A 27,162-nucleotide genomic window follows, 5' to 3' on the forward strand; every position below is an offset into this window, starting at 1 on the left:
ATAAACACAGACTATTGGAAAACCTAACTTAAACTGTCTTAAATCATAAATGGAATTTAGTGACTTACGTAACTGAAAAGTATAGATGTCTGGTGTGCTGGTTTGAAAGGATGTATGTCCCCTAGAAAAGCCACGTTTTAATCGAAATCCCATTTCATAAAGATAGAATAATCCCTATTCAATAGTGTATGTTTGAAATTGTAATCAGATCATCTCTCTGGAGATGTGATTTAATCAAGAGTGGTTTTTAAGCTGGATTAGGTGACAAGATGTCTCCACCCATTTGGGTGCGTTTTGATAAGTTTCTGGAGTCCTGTAAAAAAAGGAAACATTTTGGAGAATTAAGAAGATTTGGAGCAAGCAGAGAATGCTGCAGCACCATGAAACAGAGAGTCCACCAGCCAGCAACCTTTGGAGATGAAGAAGGAAAAAGCCTCCCGGGAAGCTTCATGAAAATGGAAGCCAGTAGAGAAAGCTAGCAGACGACGTTGTGTTCACCATGTGCCCTCTCAGCCGAGAGAGAAACTCTGACTATGTTCGCCATGTGCTTTCTCACTTGAGAAACCCTGAGCTTCATCAGCCTTCTTGAATGCTTTAGATTGGACATTTCTATAGACTTGTATTAATTGGGACATTTTCTCGGCCTTAGAACTGTAAACTAACAACTTATTAAACTCCCCTTTTTAAAAGCCATTCCATTTCTGGTATATTGCATTTTGGCAACTAGCAAAACTAGAACATCTGGCTTGAGGCCACACTAAGTGCAATGGCACAAAAGATGCCATCAAGGTTAATAAACTGTATGGGGCTTGATTAATCAAATTCTTATCTTGGTTATAATATATCTGTGTGAAGAAGGGAAGGAAAAGAAGTTTTCTTGCCTCCACTTGGCAGTTAACACTAAAGAATGAGGAATGTATTTTACTGGCCCAGTTGTGCCAGAATTCTATCACAGCACTCTGAAAACATTTGAAATAAATGAATGAGAAGTTTCAGAGGCAAAAAGCAGAAACTAACTCCACAGAAATATATGGAACCTAAAGGAGAAATAAACACTTGGTTAAATATTTACATTTTTACACATCATTAATTTTATTCACCTTTTATTCCTCACCATATCCAATGCAGTCCTGCACAGGCTAGGTTTGTAGGAAATGGATAGATGATGGGAAGTCCAAATTAGTCCTTTTCTTTTATACAATGCCAGAAATGATAGAGCAACTGCTCTACCTCTCTTGTTCCCATCTGCCTGGGAATTCCTATAATACAAAAGCTAAAGTAAATCATTCATGGTTACCAAGAACAGCAAAACTTACACCAGTTTTAATTATTTTAAGTTAAAAGATATTCACTGGGGCAGGCCATGGTGGCTCAGTGGCAGAGTTCCTGCCTGCCATGCCGGAGACCCGGGCTTGGTTCCTGGTGCCTGCCCATGTGAAAAAATAAAATAAAATCTATAAAGACAGCTTCATTTAAAAAAAAAAAAAGACATTCACTGCACACACAATGTTTCTTTTGACACTTGAATGCCAAAGTTAAAGAACAAGGTGACAGGTATGGTTAAAATTTTTCCATCGTTTCAATTACTTTGAATTGTTTTGCCCCTGTGAACAATGGATAATTACCCTATTAACCTGAAATAGTTCTATGGGATTTAAAACACAGCTAACCCTCTCTCTTCACAAAAGCAATTCATCGTTTACATTTTCTAAGTAAGAAAAAGATTTTTAATTTCTTTGACAATCTCAGTTGTCTTTTCTTTAGGTAACTGATGAGCTTAGTTCTGTAGTTCCATGCTAGGCCAATGATAGTGCTTTGTTCTTATTGTACCATGGACTGGTATAGCAAGCAGAATTGTCCAACCATGAGAATTAGTACAAAGTGTCTGTTGCCCAAGAGGTGGTAGATGGGTAAGATAGGGCCACATGAATATAGGAACAATTCCCTTCAAGGCTGTATTCCTGCCCACCAAGAACAGTTGGGCTGTCAGTTCGAGAATGCCTGTGCATTACCCCATCCGGCTCTCTAAAGGATACAGTATATCTGAGTCAATGTTTAAATTAAAACTGTACTTTCTTATTTCAAAGTAATGCATGTTAACTGTGCAGAAGGTAGAAATTTAAGATTTACAACAAGCACAAAAAAGGACAGACAGAATAGCTCTTTACTCCACCACTTAGAAATGACCATGGGCTAACATTTAGGTGTGTATCATTCAAGTTCACCCACTCCTTCTTTCTCTCCTTCTCCTTTTCCCTCTCTCTTTCTCTGAGATCATATTGTACATACTTTACACATCATACATTTTGCACATCATACATTTTATCCAGCTTTTGTTCCTCACGGAACCTAACACCATCCTGCATGAAGTAGGTGTTCAGTAAAAGGATGAATAGTTGAAGGTCCAACCCAGTTTTGCATATGTGTCTGTGTGTTTTTCATGTGCTGCTGCGATAACATAGCAACTGCTGCATCACTCAGTTTTCATGTGCCTGCCAAAGGGACTTATCTGCTACCATTAAGAAACCACATTATCTTAACTAACTCCACAGGAAAGCCCCTCCTTAAAGGGAGCTGGCCCTCACAAGCCCTTTGGCGACATTCCATAAGCAAAAGAGTCCTTAACTTGGAGCTAGAAGACCTGCGCTTGAATATCAGCTGGGTTATTTCACCTCTTTAAGCCTCCACTTTCTAATCTGTAAAATGAAGTCATTGACTTATGACCTGTAAGATCTCTAGGAATGAATATACTCTGATGTGTATCTCTGTCAGTCTATACACATATATTATACACATTTTAATAGCAAAGAAAGGAGTCAGGAACCATGCCTTGAGGTAGTGATGTGACAAAATGGTTTTGTTTGATTTCTAGAAACTGAAAGACTTGTAAGAAATTCAGCCAATATGTTTTCCATCTATATAAACATTTTCTGCAGCCAACTTGGGAAAATTGAAAGCAGAAAACACAGAAACGAACAACAGAAAAGTAATTTTAAAAACTCTTGTATGTGTGGTTTGTATTAATTCTCAATCACATTCTCAGATGACTGTTGTAATTCTGTCCGAATTTCTTGTTCATAGCTTAATGCTTTTTTGCGTCATTTCCTAAATACCACACTCCCCGCCCAACATTTTCCAATGTTACAAGCAGAGAACAGTGCTTTGCTCATCTGTGAACAATGAGTTCTGTTTGGTATAAGAACTTAACTGAAGAAAAGAAATACTAATATAAAAACAGGGTGAGACAAGTTTTAAAAAATTAGTAACACAAGTACCTGGGTGGAAACGGAGCATTAACTGTCACTGCCTACTCGCCTTCTCCCATCAAGCTTGGAGCCACTTCTAAACCCCACATCCAATTCCTTGACAGCATTTGGAAAATGAGGATGTTTCCAATACGATCTAGGTTATGCTGCGGTCTCTTTCCTGCTTTTGTCCCATCACCCTGCCTACGCCAAGGGTGGAAGGGGGACAGAAAGAACCATGCTTTGAAAACCCTGCTCATGGGAACTGTTTCCCATTCCTGCACACCCTGATTTTGGACCTCACCACTCTCAGAACATCTTCTTTTTCCAAGTGATCAATCAGAGGAGGTTTGTTCATTCCCAATACAGGTGAAATGTGCCCAATTCCTACTCATTTCCTCTATGACAGCAGCACCGAGCTGGCCTGGCTGGAAGTGTTGTTTTCCATCCCTGGAGTCTAGACCAGGCCTTGCTGAGCTGGCCATCACAGCTGTGGCCACCAAAAGGAGTGTGCCTTTCAAACCTGGATCCTTCTGTCCCTGCAGTCAGTGGAGAGTGACTGATGCTTTCTCCTAAGCCAGTCAAGGAGTCCTCTCGTCTTCAGAGGCAGTGGTTGTTACTGCTCCTCTTCCTCCTTGCTCTTCTATTATTTTTTAAATTTAAATTTTATAGTAGAAAAATATTAGGCAATAAGGACACATGGCTCAAAAGGGGCAATAGTGAAGAACCTCTGTCCAACTCTGTCCTCCAGTCATTGTCCTCTGTAACAAGTAAAAAAAGTATATATAGTTTTTCTTCCTTTTTTACGCAAACAGTAACATACTATATTTGCTTTTTTTAACAGATTTTTTTCACATCTATACCTATAGAGTGTTCTCATTCCTTTTAAAAACTGCATGGTATTCCATTGTCTGTATCTATGATGGTTTATTTAACCAGTCCCCAGCTGGTAGTTTTGCAGGCTGTTTCTAATTTTTCAGTTTTACAAACAATGCAGCATAGTATATATATATATATACACACACACACAATTTCATACAAGTGTAGGTATATCTACTAACAGGCATACCTTCAGAACAAATTCTTGGAAGTGAAATTCTGGGTGAAAATTCTTGGGCGATTTTAATTTTGACAGACATTGCAAAATTGCATTCCATAGAGGTTGCACCACTTTACACGCTGGTGATATCAGTGAGTACCTGGTAACTTTCACTCTCACCAGAACAGCTTATCAAAACTTTTATCTTTCCTAGTCTGTTAGGGGAAAAATAGTATCAGTATAGTTTTAACTTTTAACATTTCCTCTATAGGAAGTAGCAAAAATGTTTACTTGAGTTTCCTGTAAATTTTCTAACTCTGGTGAAAGGGAGAACCTATGTCAGAGCATTTTCCTCCCCAAGTCAGCCCTATGCACAGGCATCCAGCATTGCCTCATGAGACAGGAGGTCCCTGGAGCGCACATTGCCAGATGGTTTGGCTGGGAATCTCTCTAAATCTGAGAAATGAAATGTGTCTGCACTTCAACTGGCTTCTCCTGATTATCTTACTAGAGCGCTCTTTGCCTATGCTCCTCCTCACATCAGCCTTCCCTCCCTCGTCATCTCCCTTCCCTGAAGGAAACGAAAGAGGGCTTACTGCTGGAACATGCAAAGGTATGTAGAGGGTATGTGGAGAAACCCCAGACAAGCAGCAGCTGGAGCCTAGACAGCCCAGGGAAGGAGACATTTCAGAACGCCAGCTGAGAGAGCTGAGTGGAGAGGAGCACCTAGCAAAAGTTGTGACCTCCAGCCAGGAACTCAGCCAGATCATCGTGACCCAGCAGGGGCAAGCCAGGGGACTAAATAACTAGCCCTCTCCTCCCACTCTCCAATTTCCTGCCAGGGCTCTCCATTGGCTGAACCTAACCAGAAACCAGAGGGTGAGGGAGTCGTTGATGCAGTCCTAACAGGTAAGCCTCAGAATGAGAAAGCAGGTGAGCAGGGGTGGAGAGGGGATCTGGAAGGGCAGAAAGATGGTCTCAGTGTGCCCACAAAATGGCAAATAGCATACTCCTTTGGACACTTGTTCCCTCAGATTCTTAATTTTGCGTATTGAATTTCCCAAACTCCCAGAAGACTTGGGGTAAGGGCCCAGAGATTTTCAGACATGACCACCCAAGCTTCCCCTCACACAAGATTTTTCTGGCAGATGGGCACTCAGCTGCATAATAGTCACAACTGCCTCTGGGCTCCTTATAAATTTTTTAAAGTTTATCACCCAGATCTTGAATACAGTCTACTAGCACATTTAGAGCTGTGTGGAAGGAAAAGTCCTGAATAAAGAAGAGGCATTATTATTAATTTAAAACAGAAAGAAAATGTTTCATGAGGATCTGGTTGCTTTCTAAGTTGAAAAAAATCTAAAGTTTGCATTCTGGAGAACAAGTAAGCTAAGATGAATTATTGTTTTACTATTAAAAACCTGGTATCTCACTATCTCAAGATGATGGTTACAAATGAAGCACTATAGATATGGATATGTGTTGATTTCAAAATAAATAATTCTCAATAGTACTCACCTCTACTTGCTCCACTATATTTAATAGGTTCAGTTTTTAACAGTATCCTCATTTACACACATTTCCTAGACCCCCTCAGGTATCTTATATGTGCCACGAATCAGTCATGTCATTATTTGCCATTCTGGTAAACTGAACTGATTGCTCTGGACTGAAACCATTCCTGGGCCTATGATTGTCTCCTGGGTACTGGTAGAGTGGGAACTCAGCAATGCCTAATGCTATCTATATCCAGGGTCACTGAGCTAGAGCCATGCAGCTGTGATGGTGGAGTTAGAATTGAAATGTCCTTGATGCTAGAAGTCCAAAAATTCAATCTTTCAAAGTGATAAGGAGAATAGTCCTTGTAGGTATGAGTACGGCATCCCACAGCAAGGTTGTTTGAATCCAAAATGTTAGTACATTTCATTTCACAGCTCTTCTAATTAATACACTAAGCAACTTTTGCCAAGTGGCAGCAACTAGCAGAGTTCAGTGTTGAGGCTACCACACTATGTATGAATTCTCCATCCCCTCTGAAGTCTGTGCTTCTGGATCTGTCTTTCTGGGTCTGACTTGCCAGACCTGGCTCCTTCTTCCCTTACCAGGTGCTCGCATTGCTCTCAAGTCCCATATTTGCTCCTTCCAAAAATCTGGCTCCATGAGGACCATGCCAGTACAGCAGACATGTTCTGTATGCCTTAACAGAATCTAAAGTCTTTTCCTTGAAAAGGTGTTCAGCGCCATTGTAAATCCAATATGCAAAGAGATTCATAGTGGCAAGATGTTCCCTCCATCCTTGCCACAAAACCACATGAGCTCCTATTTAGAAAAAACAAATACAAAAACATTGTTGCACAGGCATCACAAAAGGGAGTTTTTTATGGTGTATACATACAATGGACCACTGAGTGGCCACAAGACGGAATGAAGTTGTGAGGCAAGCAGCTAGGTGAGTGAAACTTAAGGACTATATGTTGAATGAAATGTCAGGAACAAAAAGACAAATATTATCATGCCTCACTCATATGGACTAACTATAATATAAAAACTTGGTGAACTGAAGTCGAGCGCATGGGTTATCAGGTTGGGGCCTATTGTAAAGAGTCCTAGATTGTAAGCTCTTACAGCAGTCACATATATTTGGAAGTTGTAATTATTTCTAAATTCTGAGATACTGAGCTGTTTATAGATAACCTAGTTGTTCCCAGAAACTTCACGTATTTATGTGACATCTGAGACTCAGAGTTAGAGCTCTGCAGCTATGAAAGTCAACAGTAACCCATACAGGAACTATTTAAAAAGTTGAAAAAGTGATCAGACTTTGACTAGAGATATGAAGGAAGCCGATCTGGATAGGACTAAGGTAAATCAGAATACAGGGTAAAGGATGATATTGTCCATACTTTAAATTTTCAACTTCTATGTGAGACCAAGGGGATAGAAGTTTATTTGGTGCAAAATTTATATTTTGGGTAGCACTTTACATGATTTAACTTGTATGGTCAGTTTAGTCGAACACCATAAGTACATGAAATCTTGAATAAGGTCAGAGAATTTGTTGGTTTGTTTAGGTTAGTGTGATGCCCTGATATGTCCCAGAGTAATTAGGGCAGGAATAAGGAAGTATTTGCCAAGTCCCCGTGGGGAACTGGGGAGAAAGGAGGAAATATCAAACCTCCCCATTTGGAGAATTTCTGATATTCTCAGAAGCAGTGGGGACAACCAAATCAATAGGCTGAGCCTTTGATCTTGGGGTTTGCCCCTATGCAACTTATTACTACAAAGGATAGGCTAAGCCTACTGAAAATTATGCCTAACAGTCACCCCCAGAGAACCTCTTTTGTTGCTCAGATGTGGTCTCTCTCTGTAAGCCACTTGGCAGGTGAACTCACTGCCCTCTCCCCTATCAGGGACATGACTCCTAGGGGTGTAAATCTCCCTAGCAACGTGAGACCATTCCCGGGGACGAGCTAGGACCTGGCATCATGAGATTGAGAAAACCTTCTTGACCAAAGGGAAAAGAGAGAAATGAGACAAAATGAAGTTTCAGTGGCTGAGAGATTACAAACACAGTCGAGAGGTTATCCTGGAGGTTATTCTTAGGCATTATATAGATATTCCTTTTTAGTTTATGGTGTATTGGAGTGGCTGGAGGAAAAATACCTGAAACATTGAGCTGTGATCCAGTAGCCTTGATTCTTGAAGACAACTATATAACTATATGACTTTTACAATGTGACTGTGTGATTATGAAAATCCTGTGTCTGATGCCCCTTGTATACAGAGTATGGACAGATTAGTAAAAAAAATAAGGATAAAAAATAAAATAAATAATGGGGGGATAAGGGGTAAAATAATTTGAGTAGATGGAAATATTAGTGGTCAATGAGAGGGATGGATAAGGGGTATGGGATGTATGAGTTTTTTCTTTCTTTTTCTGGAGTGATGTAAATGTCCTTAAAAACTGATCATGGTTATGAATACACAACTATGTGATGATATTGTGAGCCACTGATTAGCATACCATTTATGGACTGTATGTGTAAGAAGATGTGTCAATAAAAATATATGCATTTTTTTATAAAGAGTTCTTCAAATGTTAAAATAAGTTTAGTAGATTGAAATGCTAGTGATCAATGAAAGGGAGGGGTAAGGGATATGGCATGTATGAATTTTTTTCTTTTTTCTTTTTATTTCTTTTTCTGAATTGATGCAAATGTTCTAAGAAATTATCGTGATGATGAATATACAACTATGTGATGATATTGTGAGTTATTGGTTATATATCAAGAATGGAATGATCATATGGTAAGAATGTTAATGTTTGTATGTTGTTATGTTTTAAAAAATAATTACTTAATTAAAAAAATCTTAAAAAAATTGAATGTATGGAACTCCTATCACTCTGCGGTTAAGAAATAATAAAGCATACGCTTGATTATTGGGGAAAAAAGGGAGTTCTTGTGGGATGGGGTAGAGAGGGCAGTATCTTGAAGTCATCATTTGTGTACTCTCATTCCAAAACTATTCCTGAATGACAGTCCCTAGAAGATCAAGCCAAACTAATAGAAATGTGGTGTTGTCAGGATAGTCTCAATAATCAGTGCACTTCAGTAAATAGCATATGAACACTACTTACTCCGTGCCCACTTTCCTTTAAGACAAAAAAGGGTAAAGAACTTAAAAATACAGCTGAGCAAAATGAATAATGTTAGTAATGAATTGTGACACACAGAATTTTTTTTTAATTCATCAGTTGTTACTAATATAAATAAATAATTGAATAAATAGATAAATTTCATTTATTTCTAAATAAAAAGGGGAAGGGAGCATGTTTGGAAAAATAAAGTGATAAATAAATAAATTCTTCCTACAGCAGGATTCCAATTAATAAATGTATAAGAAATGAGTGACATAGAAAACCATCGTTTGGCAAATACCACACTAATAATTATTTCATTAGGGATCATTAATAAATACTAAAATCAGTGAGCAAGAGTATGATGCAAAACAGAATATTTACATAGTTCCAAATTTTCCCCCCAAAAGACACATATTCATTTCAAAGGAAAAAACAATAATTTTATAAGTGGTAAAACCTGGCAGATACCACCTTAACCAAGTATTCAATGTTTTCATCACCAGTCATAAGACACATTGACTACATGTACTTCCTGATAATATGCAGTGAGGAGGGCACAACCTCATCTCTGTGATATTCTTGCCCAAACTGCACAGACTGAATTAATCATGAGGAAACAGATGACAAACCCAAATTGAGCAACTTTCTACAAAATAGTGAGTCAGTTCTCTTCAAAGAGTCAAAGTCACAAAACAGAAAAACTGGGGAACTGTATCAGATTAAAGGAAATTAAGGAAACATAAAACTCAATGCAAGTTGTGATCTTAGATTGAGCAGAAAAAGAACATTAGCAGGACAACTGACAAAACTTGAACAAGTTCTATAGATTAATAGTATTGTGTTGATGTTAATTTCCTGTTTTGATCATTGTACAATGGTAAAATAAAATGATAACATTTGTAGAAACCGGGTGAAGAATATGTGGGAATTTCTGATACAATTATTTTTTCAACTTTCTCATTAATCTGAAAATACTTCAAGATGAGAAGTTTAAAAAAATTAGTTTAAAAAACCATGACTAAGAAAAATTCAATCATCATAACATTGTTTTGTGGAAACAGTGAAAATACATATCAACTAAAAGATATATCTTTACTCTTCAATGAGACTACATAAGTGAACTACTCCTTGATTAGTCATGTGTAGGATTATTCAAGCATTTCTTAAAAGCACATGCTAAGCTTTCAGGATTTATTTTATTACCCAAAGTTGAAAGTCAAAATATCAACTGTATGTGAAAATACTTTAGTAATCCTGGTCTACCCTTGTAGCAATTTGAACAGGCCTCTATTGAAAACTCTTTTATTATGATAGTTGTGCACTAAAAACACTGATCTTCAGATCATTAATTCTTTGGTGGAAGGTGAATGAATGAGGAAATTTTTCCATTTGGCAGACGAAAAATAAAGACTCAAAATCCCTTCTTTAGGTGGTACAATTTCGGAGAGGAGCTTGATACTTTTTGCTGTTTGTTCTGACATATGCTACCTTGAATGAAGTAAAAAACAAACAACAACAAAAACCCCCGCATACCTTAGAAGCAATACATAGAATATAATAAATAAGGCAAAACATAATCATGGAACTACAGGAAGCAATGCATCTTACATCTCACATATGAATTTATAGATATAAGGAAAAAAATAATTGAATACTAGCAGCTTTAACTTAAGGATAGATCTACGATCACAGCAGTCACCAAATTATTTAGACATCTATCTAATAGTTAAAATAGTCAATCCATAAGGTTTACTGGTTTATTATTCTTCTCATTTCAGAAAACCTACATTATTGACCTATACTTGAGCACAAAAATGTCAGAAAATTATCTGAGCCAATATATGAAGGAAAGAATGTTAGTTCTAGAAGCCCTGGTTTCCTTGGCCTTTGTGACTTCAGTTCCACGTATTCTGTGCCACTTTAGCCTTTATTCTTTATCCTTGCCATCCCTCCCTTCCCGTTTTATAGATGTTGGGTTTACACAGAAAACAGGTTCACAGTTTATTAATGACATATGAGATCTGTCGTTCCTTGCTCAAAAGGTTTGAATTGGGGGGATGTAGCTTTGCCAAACCCTGTCTTTTCTCTCAAATTGCTGGGATGGAGGTAGCTTGTGAGGGTAGATTCTTCTTATACGTCTCTATTCCTAAGGAAGTTTGCACTTACAGGAAACCCGGCAAAAGGATTGATTCCTAGAATCCCTTTTGTAGCATAGAGAAATTCATTCTCTACCAATTCTAGGGAAGATGATGTTAACTTGGTTTCCTCAAAATTTTATAGAGAACCATGTAGATAACAGAGGCCTTGGGTTATAGTGAAAGCTTTCTAGCTGAAAGTTGTCTGCCTTATGTTTTAAGTATATGTCTCTCACTTAAAGTTCCAGAGGATAGAGACCACGTCATCCTCACCATTCATTATTCACTCAGTCAAAATCCATTCATGGAATATCTACCCTGAGCCCAGCACTGGATTAGCTACTGAGAACAGGAGAATAAGACATAGTACCTGTCTTTGAAAATTGCACAATTGTTAGAAATACAAGTATAATGACAATATGTTATATATATTATAGCAGTGATACTTTGTACAAAATGTTATAGGGACCCAGAAGAGAGAATAACTGAGTCTGCTGAGGGAAGAATTCGGGGAAGGTTACACTTCCCTTTCCCACCTGGCATACCCTTTAAGTTTTAGGTAACATGTAACCTTCCTTGACTTCATTTTTTGATGTTTGATGACAGCTTTTGAGCTCACCCTTCACTCTTTCCCTTGGGCCCCAACATCTGGACAAGCTAATAAGAATGCCCAGGTACTCCCTCCTTTGGCACCAGTGGGCGATGCAAATCTTGTAAACCCTTGCTCATGCACAGGAACTCTCACCCTGGTCCCAGCCCTAAACACAATAGAAAACCCAAGCCAGTTTCCTTTCTTGACTCTCTCAAGCTACTTTGAACCTGCTTAAGACTCCTGCCCTGCTCTCCCCAGACAGCATCCACTGTGTAAGTAATAACCCTTTTCATACATTTTTGGAGTATATGTTGTGTCATCAGTCTTGACATCTGAACCAGATTTTATGTAGGGTTCCCTCCTGTTTATTCAGGGTAGCCGCAAGAAGAAGGAAGAGAAGAGGAAACAGTAAGTAAAGGCATATGGGTATTAAATTGCAGGTGGGAAGGAGATGTGGTTGGAGGGCAGACAGAATGAAGTATGGTCTCACAGTGCTACAGTTTATGATTCCTTATGAGAGTGTTAAAAGATAAAGGGAGAAAGGTGTAGACAAAGTTACCCTAAGGAAGAAAATAAATACATTGCCTGTGTAAACAAGACTTAGCAAAGGCTAGAAAGCTAAAACTTTCATTTCTACAATTCCTGGCGGCTAGCTTTCTAGATCTAATTAAATGCATGACTAGGATATATGAAGGACAAAAGTGATGGGGAGACCAATTTCCTGCTGCTACTGTTGGCTATTTCTCTTCAGGAAAGCAAGGTCATCGAGAGAGGGTTTTTTTCAATAGCAGTGTTCCAGGCTCCAGTGTCTGAATTCCTGGGAGTTAAGAGGCAGTTGCAGCACTACAGGCAACAACTTCCTGATAGCTAGATCCCAGCTGCCTTCATAATTCCCTAAACTTAGCTGTTGCCATAGTGGCCTCCTGACTTCCCAAAGGCACGGAAAGTATCACTTGAAACAAAAACTATATCACCTTCCAGTTTGTATAATTTACGTCAATGGAAATACATTTCCATACTATTCCTCCCATTTACTCAGCTGGTACATCAGAAAACCTGAATTTTCAAAGCCCTAACCAATTCATCAATGCTCAAAAGGGAGAACCCAGATTGGAGGACACTTTGTTTAGTAGAACAGGAATGAGACCTGAAAAATCTAGTAAAGAGTGAAGAGCTGAACTGCTCTCCTCCATAAAGCAAATAAATTCTGAGTTTTAGGGCAGCGCAAGGAAAAGAAGTGAGAGAGCCCAAGGACAAAGAGGAGAGCATCAGCAGGGTGGGGAGTGTTTTGGAGAAAGTGAAGGGAAGGAAACAGGTAGGCAGAGGCAGTGGGAAAAGGCATGAAAGATGGCTTGCAGGGATGATCAGCAAATTCCTGGATGGCAATGCCTAATACTCTTTATTTAAGTTATGGACTCTGCTATATTGTAGCTTGAGGTGTATAAAGAGAATCCAGAGAAGCCCTGGGGAGCGCCAACATTGGGAGGAGGGGTAGAAGAGGAGATGCCAGCACAGAAGACTGAGAGAAAAAGGTGAGAGACGCATGCAGAAAACTGTCAAGTGTCCTGGGTACCAAGTGATCCCTCAGATTCTTAGACTTAAATGCCATCTTCTTATCCTGATGATTTCCAAATTTGTATCTCCAACCTGGACCTCTCCCCTGAACTTTTTACTTCTCATAAACTTACCTACGCATTCCACATTGCCATTAGGATATCAGCTAGGCCTCTCAAATTTAACATGCCAGAAGCCGTATTCTTAATTCTCCCATACTGACCTCTTTCTCTCTTATCATCCCCACTTTAGTAAATGACAATTTTATATATCCAAGTGGTTAAGCCAAAAATTGTGGAGTTGCCTTTTTTCTAATTGGTTCCTCTTATCCAGAATCCCACTGACTCTACCTTCAAAACATATCCAAAATCCAAACACTTCTTACCACCTAGTAAACACCCAAGTCCAAGACTAATATTGTTAAAATGCCAATTCTACGCAAAGCAATTTTTACAGATTCAACACAATCGCAGTATTTGTTACAATTCATGAAAGAACATTTTTATAATTGTACTATTAATTATAGTCCATCACTTACAATCAGGTTTCACTGTTTATTTTGTAGAGTTCTATGTTTATTTTAAATTTTATTCTAGTAATATATATACAATCTAAAACTTCCCCCTTTAATGACATTCAAATACAAAATTCAGTGCTGTTAGTGATGTTTACAATGTTGTGCTATCATCACCATCATCCATTACCAAAACTTTACTATCAACCCAAACAGAAACCCTATACAATTTAAGCATTAAATTGTTATTCCCTGCTCCCACCCCACCCTTCAGTAACCTATATTCTAGATTCTGACTCTATGAATTTGCTTATTCTAAAGTATTTCATATCAATGAAGTCATACAATATTTGTTCTTTTGTGTCTGGCTTATTTCACTCAACATACCTTCATTGTTCATCCATGTTGTCATATACATCAGAATTTCATTCCTTTTATGGCTGAATAATTTTCCATTGTATGTATTTACCACATTTTGCTTATCCATTCATCAGTTGATAGATACTTGGGTTGTTTCCCTTTTCACAACAGTGAATAGTGCTCCTATAAACATTGGTGTACCAGTGTTTGTTTGAGGCCCTATTTTCATTTTCTTTGGGTATATATCTAGAAGTGGGATTGCCATGTCATATGTTAATTCTATACTTAACTTCCTGAGGAACTGCCAAACTGTCTTCACAGCATTTGCACCATTTTACATTCCCACCAACAATGAGTGAATGTTCCTAGGTGTTAATGATAAAAGAGAACTCTGAATTTTATGTATGATTTTTCTGTAAACCTACAACATCTCTTTAAAAAAAGACCTGTTCCAACCACTTAATATACAATTAAACCCTCGTTCTCACCCCCCCCAAGGATTCCTTCACCCTGCTTTGCTTTTCTCCTAAAGGTTACTATGTCATAATCTATCCTATTTTCCCTAAATATAAGCTCCTTGAGGTTAGGGATTTTTGCCTCTTGTCTGATAGCATATCCCCAGTTCCTCGAACAGGGACTGGCATGCGGTAAACCCTCAATAACTTTGTTTAGTGAATGAATAAATATAATTCTCCCCTGTTTCCTGAAAGCTTCCAGCCAAGTCTCTCAACTGTAACAGTTTTGCTTTGGGAAAGGAAAGAAAGATGGAAAATGCTCCTTATTTGGGAAAGAGGTACTCTAACAGTTATATAAGTGAGTTTGCAAATTCAGTGGATCTATCAGAACAAGCAGTCACTGGAGAAACTTCCCCCTATGACCATCAGGTATGTAAACAGGGACTGGAAGAGGATTTGAGCTATTTTTATATAAATATTAAATGGATGGGGGACATTGACACGGGTTATACTTGCAAACACTGCCCATCATTCACGGTGAGATACACAATGGCTAGTCATCCAGGATTTTTAAACAAGGAAGTGGAATCTGGTTTGGAGAGTGGAGAAGGGACGAGTTGGGGAGAAGAATTATGAGGCTCTTGTAATAATCTCAGGCATGTAATGATAAAGGCTTAATCAAGGAATGAGGATGGGAAGAATTCCAAACACCTCAATGTCGAATCAAGAGGATTTGCTGACTGACTGACAGTCATGTTTGAGGTTCCTGTAAGGTTTGTATCATGAGTAACTGGGTAAACAATGATATAGTTATCAGAGTTTAAAAGTACAGGAAAATGGGTAGGTTTTCTGGGGAATACGATTTTTAGTTGGACATCCATTGGAAATATCCTTCCAGCACACAGCTGGAAATAAACATTTATGTAATATTTTAGGAATCAAGCTAAGAACATGAATAAAATTCCCTAGAGAGAAGAAACAGCAAGGAAATACGATGGGCAGGAACATTTAAGAGCTGAGTAAAGGGAAAGGTGTCAAAAAGCCAAATCAGAAGGAATGACCTGATGTCATAAAAAGCAAAGGAGAGTAAGTCAAGAAGTGAATGGTCAATCTTATCAAATGCTGTTGAAAGTTCAGATAAGATATTAACTGAAAATAAACCATTGGATTTGACAAGAGAATTATCAGCTGATGGTGGAGGTAGAAACCTAATTGTTGTAGGCTAACCCGTGAACGGCAGTGAGGCCATAGTGCAGTAACTTAAATTCTTCTTCAGAAGTTTGGAGGAAAGGAAGATTGTAGGGCAATAGCTTTTCCGAGGAGGATTTTCATTTCCCATCACAGCCTTCATCTAACATTTTGCATCTAGTAAGCATTCAATAGCTATTAAGTGCAAAATGTTTTTATTTATAGATCAGCTCAGTTTTGAGAGGCAAAATGGGGAACAGAATGGAGACCAGTTAGTTTTAGATGAACTGAGCTGTGTACTACTATTAGTACTTTGTAGGGGAAAAGAGAATTGTCCTAGGACCTGGCGCCACCACTACCCAGCTGTGGGATCCGAGATAAGTCAGTTCATAACCGCCTCTCAGGGGTCTCGGTTTTCTCATCGGGATGAGAAATACGGGATTTGAAAAATTTTTACATGTGGGGACTGCGGAGTGGGGAGCGGGGAGTGGGGAGTGGGGAGTGGGGTGGGGCTCGTTGAAAAAATATATAGGCTGCCATAGGTAAAACACCCAGGATTTAGTGGGTCTCAGTAAATTATTCCGTGAAAGGCCCCACCCCCAACGCCGAAGGGGTGGGGCCTGGGAATCTGTATTTAGCAGCCTCCCAGGTGATCCCGACGGTCAGTCAGGTGGAGAGCCAAGGACTCCTTCCAACACACTCGCTCTCTGATCCACTTCTCGACTCCCTCTCCGCGCGCGCATACACACAGCACCCCCCGTTCCAGGGATTCTCCAGTTACTGCGACAGCAGGAACCGAAAGAAAGGGGAAAGAAAAGGCCACCACCGAGAACCACGACACGCGCCTAAAACCCAGCCTTATTGCTCCGCGGGCGCCGGCCCCGACTTACATAACGGGCCGCCCGGCGCGCTCTCGCGAGGTTTACACCGCCCCCTCCTCGTTCCACGTCAGAGGGGACCGGGCGTAGCGGCCAACATGGCGGAACGCAGGCGACACAAGAAGCGGGTCCAGGTAGCAAAGGCGAACCCTGGGTAGGGGGCTTCGGGGCGTTCACAAATGGAAGAGGCAGGGAAAGCCCCCTGGGAGGGCGAGCGATAATGAGGACGGGTCGGGGTGGGATTCCGCCGCGAGGCCTTGAGGCTCTAGGTGCGTCGTTGTAAGGGGAGGCGGGGGGTGGGGGGGCCGTGATGTTGGCGACGGCGGAGACCGAAACCGAGGTGGTGGGAGGGCAGCGAGGGAAGGAAGGAGGTACCGCAGGGCTCGCTATAGGGCCGCGGAGGCGCGGCTACCTTCGCCCGGCCCCCTGGTTCCTGGGGCCGCGCTGGCTGGGGCCTGCGCTGGGAGGTCAGCCCCCTTGGGAGCGCAGACATTGAAGCGCCTCCCGTCCCTTCCACCCCATCCTCCTGCCTTAGGTAGCCCGAAATTAAGGATCAGGTAATTAGGGTAGGAGAAGGCGGAGGACTGACCTGTCCTCTGTACGTAAATTGAACAAGAAACGTAGGAAGTGGGAGTGTTCTGGACTTGGTCAGCTGCTCCTGGGGCCCAGGCGTCGATCTGACTATCCAGATGTTCAATTGCCTTTGCCCTCCTTTCTCCTTAATATTATTAACTTAATAGTACACTTCTGGCTTGCCGGCTTTCTTCCAGGTTGTAAATAAACACAACCCCGTTGTTGCTGCAACGAACTGGTGGCTCCCAGAAACCTCTCATAAAAGCCAGTGTGTCATTCTCATAACCTACATAACATCCCTCCTTCATTCCACATGGATGTCATCTGTGCATTTCCTCCCTACAGCCCCCCCCCCCATGTCATTGTTCTTTACCAAGAGGGTTAAATAGATGAAACATCTGAGACTCAGGTTGTTTATTAGTCATCTCAGCCTTAGAAGCCTTCCTATGGTACAAATTTGTAGCATGTTGTAAGTTGATAATATACGAATCATAAATTGCTTGATACGTTCATTGCCTTTGTGTTCCTTCCTATTTAATTGCTTAGAATGACTTTTTCTAATGTCTTATTCTTCCACATTTTTAAAGTTTATATATTAATTTATTGGCCTAAAGCACAGGTGATTGAACTGTGCAAGTTTAAATTGTCCAGTTAAAACTTTTAAAGTACTAGAAGAAAGATGTCAATGACCAGTAAATTTGGAATTTGGGAAAAATAAGCAGTTTGCAACAAAGTATAGAAGGGATTCAGAAAAAAGTAGATTTCTCCAAGTTGTCTCAGGTCATAAAGTCAAGGCTTAAGGTTAGTATAGGAGGAAGTTATACTAGTCCTAGTATTTCCATATTTAGTGATATAGGTCAGACATGTATATACAATATTATTAGAATTTGTATTGAATTGTCAAATTTGTATGTACTGTACTAGTTGTATTTACACATACTGTACAATTTTATGCCCTTGAATACTCATAGTTTTACAATTTCAGCTGTAATCATTCTTCAGTATTGTTGTAAAAGTGATCCTAATTCAGTTTTGGGGGTTTTTATTTCAGTTGGGATCTTTTATATTAAAAAGAAATGTAGATTAAAAGGTTGTATTGTACTGTAGTGATAGTGGCTGAGAGCTAAAACTTTAGCCAGACAACACCAGTGTGTACCCCAGCTCCACTAATTATTAGCAGAATAACTTTGAGCAAATTACTTAACTTTTTTACCCCAATTTCTGCATCCAACTCATCGACATGTAAAGCTCTGAAGAATACTTGGCATTAGTTCTTGATGACTGTTAATTATTATTGGATAAACAGTCTAAAACTTAAGTGACTTGTCTAATTTTGCATTAGAAGTACTTACTAAATAGTTTGTGTTACTGGTAGAAGTTTGTGGTACATAAAATACTTGCTGTTATTTCCTGATATTTGAGGATATGATTAAATGTGTGAGGACTTGATTGTTTAGAATAAGCTTGGCACCATGCTAAATCAATGAAAATATATATGACATTTATTTTCCCCTCTAGACATTTTCTACATAGCTATGTAGAATCACGTTTATTGGAGACCTTGTGGAGTAGTTTTTATTTTTCTGTTTTTAATAGTGGATTCATAAAAAGAGGAGAAAAAGCAAAGAAACAAAATCATACATGCACAATTGTAGTTTTGAAGAAATAATGCCTATAAGTTTATGAAGATCAGAAGAGTTCAATGAGACAAGTAAATACTAATTATTGTTGTAATGAGAAGTGTTTTCAAATTTATTATATAATGTTTACACAATTAAGAAAAACGAAGCTTTCTCTTCTACCTCTATACCATCTAACAAATTCATAAAAATCCACAGTGTTCAATAAAAATCCTCTTGATGCTACCCCCCCAAGAGAATCAGAAACTCTAATATTGGCAATCACTTTAGACAGAAAGATAAAATGTCATGACAAAGTTCATTGTTTGTTACGTGACAGAAAAGATTCTGTTGTAAGACTTTTAGGCAAAAACGTTTGTAAAAATCAACTCAATTTCCTGTCGTTACTTGATGTTTCATGTTTAGAAAAGATTATGTTTAATAGATTCTGTGACCTAGAATTGAGGGGGTGGGGAATGTTTGACCTAAACAAGTTCAGGGTTAAAAAAGAAAAATAGTTAATTCATTTGCATATTCTAGTGCAGGATAGTTTTGATTATGATGTTCCATCAAAGTTGGGAACAAGAGGAATGTTTTGTCACATTTCCATCTCGCTCTACTGGTCACTGAAAACTAGACGTGAACTACATGTTCACTGACATTATGTTATAAAATTCTAATGATTGAGATTCTCAAATGAAAGTAATTCTAATCCAAAGTAATGAAAATTTTGAAAATAAAGAATTTTAAATTATTTAAGAAGTGCAATTATGTAACTTCTAAGTACCTACAGAAACTGTATATAGGTTAACAAAATGTTCACTAGGCACTCTGATTTAGTATCATGAAATATTAGAGTTGAAAAAATCTTCAAATATCTAATCTAGTGGGATTTGTTTGTAATCTTTTTTCACGAATGCACCGTCTATAAATGAGTGCTGAGCCCAAAGCCCTGTCCTCACCTCCTCAATTCCCCATATCAATATCCCCAAATCCCACCATGATCTTTTAAGCTACTTTTAGAACAATGATCAAAAGGTATTTTGATTATGTATAAAACTTACTGGTATAATCCAACAACCTCATTTCACAGATAAACTAGGTACAGTGTGTTTATGTGACTTGGCCAGGGTTACTTATCAAGAAAGAAAGAAGCCAGATTTATACAGGTTTTCTAATTCCCTCTTCAGTGTCCTTTCCACATCACCATAGACAGAGTACAAATAAGTTCTGAAATACTTGAACCCTGAAGTCTTTATATTGGTTTGTATAACATAAGGAAGTTACTTGCCATGACTTGCTCAAGGTAAAGAGGGTCATAGTATTCTGCATATGTGTAAAAGATCCAGTTAGTTTTGGGACATTTAAATGCCTTTTATACTTCCATCTCAGTTTTTTTTTTTTTAATTTTTATTGTGGTAACATATACAACATAACATTTCCCATTTTAAGCACTTTCAAGTATATAATTCAGTTGTGTTAATTAAATTCACAATTTGTGTTACGGTCACCACCATCCATTACCAAACCTTTTCCAACACCCCAAACAGCAACTCTGAAGCCATTAAGCATTGACTCCCCAATCCCTCCCCCCACCACTACCCCTGGTGACATGTTATCTTCTTTTTGCCTCTGAATTTGTATTCTCTTTTGTTTTATTTTCATATAATTGAGATCACACAATATTTATCCTTTCGTCTCTGGTTTATTTCCCTCAACATGATGTTTTCTTAGTAATTACCACCACACTGTTTTCCACAAAGACTGCACCATTTCACATTCCACCAACACTTCATGAGGGTTCCTATTTCTTTTCACCCTTATTACCCATTTTTTAAAATAATAGCCATTCTTGATTGTGAGTAATAGTTTATTGTAGTTTTGTTTTGCATCTCCCTAATGCATAATGATGTTAAGCATCTCATCTCAGTTATTTTTGTTGTACCCATCTTTCTCCCTGTCAACAAAACTCTGATATATGATAAAAGCCTATATACTTAATTTCAGGAAAGGGAAGAAAAGAGAAAGTTTGAAACTATACAGCCATACTACACAGGCCTGAGTCTGGGACCCTCTAAGGAAGAGAGGAACCCAAGAAGCCAGTCCTTAAGTCTGAGAATTTCCCTCAGAAGTTTAATGAAGAACTTCAGGTTTTACCTAGTTTACCCATTAAAAGGGAAAGCAATAGAAGTGAAGCAGGAGGTTATTACAGAAGGTAATAGAGATTCTTGTAACACTGTTATTACATGTTGGGTGATACTGAGCAAATGAAGGGATTGCTTTATCTAAGAACCTATCCAGTTTTCAGATTCTATTGTCAACCTACTATTTGCATTTTCATAAATATATTTATTTGTACTATTCTTGTATGAAGATACAGATTCAAAGTTTGTGAGCTAAGTTTTTTTGTTGTTGTTGTTCAGTTCACTCTTAACAAATCAACTGAGAGCTTATTTCTATTGGGTATGGTAGTTTTAAAAAGTTCTTCTAAATCAGTGATTCTATAGATTGAAGCCCATGACTTTCTTACTCTTGATCTAATATTTTTCCTCAAAAAGGTTAGGTTAAAATATTGGCTCAAAAAATATATCTCATGTAAATTATGGACTATAGTTACTAGTCTATTTCAGTATTTTTTCATCACTTGTGACAGGGTACTACACTAATATGAAGTGTCAACAATAGGGGATTATATGGGAACACTGTATTTTTTACATGATTTTTCTGTAAACATAGAACTTCTCTAATTAAATAATAATAATGATTTTAAAAACATGCTAAATGAAAGAAACCAGATATAAAGTACTACATACTGTATGATTCTATTTATATAAAACATAAATATAAATAAACCTGTGAAGACAAATAGGATAGTGGTTATGTAAGGCTGGGGAAGGATAGAGAGGTTAAGTGGTGATTGCAGAAGGTTATGAGTTTTTCTTACTGGTGTAATGAAAATGCTCTGAAATCTTTCTTAATGAATATATAACTCTGTGGTTATTCTAAAAACCATTGATTTCACACTTTGGATGGATTGTATGATATGTGAGTATATCTTTGTAAAACTGCTTGAAAATATTGGCTGAAGTGATACATAGTTAGACGTGGTAACCTCTGTTTCATTGTATAGTTGAGTGTTAATATATTCTAGAGTAAAAGTAGGTGTGGGTTTTGTTTTTTGTTTTTTTTTTGCATGAGCAGGCACCAGAAATCAAACCTGGGTCTCCGGGATGGCAGACAAGAATTCTGCCACTGAGACACCATCGCACCACCCCAAAATAGTATTTTTAAGAGTCTTGTTACTAAAGATTCTATAGAAATAATTTTGGATTGTGAATTGCAGCAGCCAGAATCTTAGTATTTGGGTGCAAAGGAAGACAGTCCAGCTTCAAAATTTATTGGCTCTGCTCTGCCCTTCTGGGGCCCCTGAAGGGCAGGGAGGCATTCTTTTTTAAGGGGGTAGGAAACAAACAGAAGACTCACAACTCCTGGAGAGTTTCAGAGGGTTAGATGAGATGGAGGGATTTACTCTTTCCACAATGTCATGGACACCTCCACGATCATCTAGTTCCTCAGCACTTTTTAGTAAGTGGAACTAGGACCCTGATGACACCTCTTCCCGTTTTTCATGTTGCTTGGACTCCCTTTCCCTCCTTGGTGCTTCTATTCCAACCCAGTTAGCCAAACTCTCCTGCCTCTGAGTTTTTTTACTTTTCATTTCTCACCATTCCCTCTAGTCATTGAGTCTTTGGAGTAGACCCACAAGAGTAAGGCTTTGTTGGGAGAGGTGCCTTCCCTGTAATTGCATCTCTATTCCTGGCCCCTCAGAAACAGTGAGTTGACAGTAATTCAGTGTGGAAGTTTTGCTGTTTCTCGGTGACCAGGTTGTGAATATTTCCAAGTGGATTTTTTTATTACTAATGTTATTGTGGTTCTTTGTTTTGAAATAAAAATTCTGAATGTAAAAAAAAAAAAAAAACTTATTGGCTCTATTAAGTTTCCTCTACCTAAGATAATTGAGCTCATTCATTGAGCTAAAAGATTAACTTCATTTATTTGAGGGTTAATTTAACTGGTTTCCCTTTTATTAGTGGGTGCTGCTATTCTCAAAAGACCTTCATTTCCTCTTAAAAGATTTTTAAAAGAGTTATGAAAATATTCTGAAGACCTCTTCAGATCAGAAGGGAACAAAGAAGGGAGGTCTAATATATAAACAGGAAGAAGGTAAGAAGTTCATATCCTCCTGGAACCCTGAGAGTACAGACTCCATGGCAGAGTTTTCTATATAGCCAGCTGCTCATGGCCGCGTTCCCTTGTTACTCTACAGCAATCTTTCTTTCTGATGCCAAAGTCCCAGCAGATGCACAAATTATGTAATTTTCACCAAAAGTGTCTACAATATGGATAATTATATATTAATTATATGTGATACAATGAATATGTCTTACTATTTCACAAAGGAAAATATGAACTCCTTAAGGATTTGAATTTCAAGAAAGAACAAGGAATTTAAGGAAGTATCAGTGAATAAATAAATCTTTATCTGATTGGAAGAGATTATCCAAATCCATAGTTTCTGCGTCTCTTCTGTTCATTGGTGCTTAGAAGTACCTTTAGCAAAGAGGGTAAAGGAATAAAAATAGATTACTTGAATCTCTTGGAGTTGTGGTGAAGAGTTTGAAGTTAGTGTTAAAATCAGGTTTTAAAATCTTAAGGATTCTTTTGTGTTGGATTCTCTATTGTATGGCATAGAATCCCACTTTCAGTTTTTTATGTATTCTAATATCTGATCAGATTTTACATGTGGTACCTCTATCAACAATCAATAGATTAGTAGTATATTTATGCATATAGTCAGTAAATAGTCTAATCGAGGATAAATATGAGTGTAGAATTGTCATGCCTGAAGTTGATAGGATTGCTTTTTCCTCCAATATCATCTTACTCCCACATTCCTTTCTCTTAATGAAAAAAAATCCTTTTAATCAATCAAATTAGAAATGTAACATCTTTTTTTCACCCATTTCATTCATCCTTTATAATTGAGACCTTTTCATTTCATCTTTGAAATTTCCACATTTTTCATCCTGTTCCTAACACCCTAGTTCATTAGTGTATCACTTCTTACTTGAACTAGTAGTCTTTTAACTAGTTCCCCTGCTTTCTACATTTTTTCTGAAGACAGTAGCCTTCATTTGGGTTGGATGGTGTGGACTTTAGATTTTTATTGCCACAAATAATATCCCATAAATGGGGAAGCAACAGAATATATAATGAATTATACACTGTTAAATGTTAATTGGGTTCCTGGAAGTAGAAGAAATTAAAAATGCTAAGGGGGAAATGTGAGAACTGGCTGTTAAGTAACTCAACCAAGGCATTAAGTGTTCACTTCATCTAACAAATTACTCTTTCAGGATAAAATTAACACTGAAATTGCTCGTTATTTTCATTAAACATAACTGAATCCAGATTTATCTTTCTTGTTTTGATAAAATGCAAGTTCTTAAATGACGGCAATCGTGTCTTAAAAATATTTAAATCAGTACTTAGCACATTTAGGATCTTTAGAAGATACTAAATATATCTGAGTTTGAGGAGATATGCAAGATGAGATTTCTAATGAGAACTCCCCTATCAGGCCAGGCTTTGGTTTTCATCTTTATTTTTTGAGGGTATTCAGGAAAAAAGAAAGTATTTACTGTGGGGTACAGATTGAAATTGATTGTAACAGAAAACAATATATCTTAGTGTTAGGAATTTTACAAGAAAAAATGCTGACAGCAGAATCAGTGGTGTAAAAAAATGCTTATAGACTGCATTTATAAATGTGCATATTGGCTAGATCAAGGGAGGGACTTTATGATATCTGTATTTGATATCCAGGTCCAGGTACCATTATTTAAAAGATGCTTAACAGAGTACCCAAAGGAACATCTCCAGAATGTTGAAGGACTGGAAAACCATGTCATTAGGAAATTATATGGGACCTGAAAATTAGCCTACTGTAGAAAAACAAAATTGGGGGAAGAGGCTATCTTGAAGTATTTTGAGGGTTTGAGTTTGGAAGAGGAACTAAATTTACTTTTGTGTTTCAGAGAACAGAATTAGAGCCATTGTTTGAAGGTTATAAGGAGACATGTTTCAACTCAATATAAAGAAGATTTCTCAATACTAAGAATTGTCTCGCAGGAGTAGCCTTTGAGTTTTCTGGCACTGGAAGTGTTGGAACCAAGATTTTCTAATTCAGTGCAAAATGCAAATATCTAAGTATGGTATAGGACATTTAAATATCTATAGGCTCAGAGGAGAGAGGAATCTTCTGTTTAGGGAAATCAAATGCTTCGATATTATGGGGCACTCAAGGTGGCACTTAAAATTTAAGACCTAATTTTTGAATTCTATGTTTTTATGAAATTAAGAACTCTTCATTTGGGGATATATTAGATGAGATGGAAACACTGTAAATTCTTAGAGTCCTCTTTACCCCTTTCCCTCACTGTGATTAAATTCCCACTGTGATTAAATTCCTTTTTTTCCCTGTGTTATTTCAAGCTTAAAAGCAATATAGGGACCACTGAATTAACAATGTAAATATGATCCTTATCCATAAGGCAGAATATAATTGAAGGGGGGGTTGCAGTGTACAAGAAAAAGATTAACTTATATTTAAGACAACATAAATAAACTAAACCTGAATGGGGGAAGGAGACCCTTGAAGCAACCTTAAGAAGTCCCCCATTCCATATTTTGGGAGCACAAGCTACGCAGTCTATGTGAAAGGCTATTTTCCGCTTGCTTTCTAATCCACAGAGGAAGAGGCTTTCCTCTTGGTAGTGTTGAATGCGTTAAATGAAATACAGGCAGTTAGAACCACACTCCATTTTCATTCCATAGGATGTACTTCTGATTAGCAATTTCCAGCTCCACCCTCTATCCCTATACATATATATCTTACAAGGAAAGGTATTAAAACTACTTTTTCAAGACTTGATTCTTGGTAGAAGACTGCTGTGTCTCTAATTTGTCCCCAATATTAATTGGATAAAAGAAGGTAAAGGAATGTAACAAACGTGATGCTTTGTTTGCACTGGGATCTATACTTATGTAACAGTTGACAGTTCTGCTGGGACTTATACAACTATAATCTTCCCAACAAAGTAGACGTGCTAAGAAGTAAAGCTCTCAATTGCTTATTTCATCTTGTTTAGAAATGTGTTATCCCTTTTTTAATCATTAAATTCAGGGAATGGTGAGAAAGACTGATAAATTACGTAGATTATTTTTTCTATTTTGAGTAACTAGAATGTCTTGTTTGAAGCATAACTGTCTTCTTTATTGTTAATTCTTCCCAACATACTTACTAGATTCTTGGTGAATCATCTTTTACTATTATTTGGCACTTTATTTTTTTAAAGAAACAGGCCTTCCTGAAATCATTCACATTTAGATCATTATAGGAAGTGTTTTTGAGTGCTCTACTATGTATTGTTCTAAAACATCTAATTAAAAACAGTATTTTTGTTTCAATAGCTTACAGCAATATGACAACTTCTGAAAGTGTATGTATACAGAGGATTTCATTTTCTTCAGTACGTAGGTGAGGACAATAAGTATACAGCAGGAATTGTCAGGTTAAAGAAGTTCAGAATGAAAGAATAAATGAAGGTAAAGAAAAGAAGGAAGATGGCAAGTGATAAAGAGATTCTAAAAATACTGTATGTCACTAATCAGTTCTTCAGATGGATTATAATATCTCTGCATATTGCATTTAAAATTTTTGCCATATAACCTCTCGGGGGGGAAAAAGCAAGAGCAAGGTGAGGAAGGAGTATCACAGTATTTGGGATCTGCAAACACAAGGGGAAAGAAAAGGGAATAAAAATCTTCAGCATATAAGATTCTAGTTCTTATGGTTACCACATTGGGGTAGCTGTCTTTGGTTAATTTGAGAACTCCTATGTCTGTTTTCCATTAGTAAGAATGTCATGCTTTGACTGTTGTTATTTAACTTCTGTGGCACCTGCTCCTACTTAACTTGACATTCAGACACTCATTGGCAGTCTCTTTTCATTTAAATTATTGCTTTGTGGTTTATAAGGAGACCAGGCAAGAGTAGAGTGAACTTGTACATGAAGTACAGTTATCCCTGCCACATCATGGGGGTTAGAGGCACAGCACCCCCAAGATCTGGAAAATACACATAAAATTTTTTTTCAGGGTTTCAGGAAATTGCTTAGCTGCCTCTTGATCAGCAGACATTCCCTCTCCTGTTACTTTTATATTGCGTAGGCTAAATCCTTTTTTTTTTTTCTCATGGGCAGGCTCCGGAAATCAAACCCAGGTTTCTAGCATGGCAGGTGAGAAT

The 27,162-nt window shown here is 37.9% G+C and overlaps 1 protein-coding gene and 1 long non-coding RNA gene across 4 annotated transcripts in view; both read left to right on the forward strand.

Annotated features, from left to right (window-relative positions):
* The first annotated feature begins 10,840 nt into the window (after positions 1-10,840).
* LOC143682488 (uncharacterized) lies at positions 10,841-14,963 on the forward strand. Of its 2 annotated transcripts, none has more exons than XR_013175158.1 (5): positions 10,841-10,968; positions 11,797-11,925; positions 12,027-12,061; positions 13,062-13,185; positions 14,792-14,963. It is a non-coding gene; the product is annotated as an uncharacterized LOC143682488 (long non-coding RNA). The 2 variants fall into 2 exon arrangements; XR_013175159.1 differs by having other exon boundaries at positions 11,870-11,925.
* A 1,546-nt stretch (positions 14,964-16,509) lies between these two features.
* Positions 16,510-27,162, forward strand: part of SEC62 (SEC62 preprotein translocation factor) — a 35,137-nt gene continuing 24,484 nt past the window's right edge. The window contains exon 1 of one of the 2 annotated variants that reach the window (XM_077160995.1): positions 16,510-16,736. In XM_077160995.1, coding sequence (XP_077017110.1) covers positions 16,701-16,736 — 36 coding nt within the window. In that variant the 5' untranslated portion in view covers positions 16,510-16,700. Of the gene's footprint in view, positions 16,757-27,162 lie in introns of both variants that reach the window. The other variant, XM_077160996.1, reaches the window with a different exon arrangement.

Source organism: Tamandua tetradactyla, chromosome 5 (genome assembly GCF_023851605.1).
Source record: "Tamandua tetradactyla isolate mTamTet1 chromosome 5, mTamTet1.pri, whole genome shotgun sequence".
NCBI classification, from domain to species: domain Eukaryota; kingdom Metazoa; phylum Chordata; class Mammalia; order Pilosa; family Myrmecophagidae; genus Tamandua; species Tamandua tetradactyla.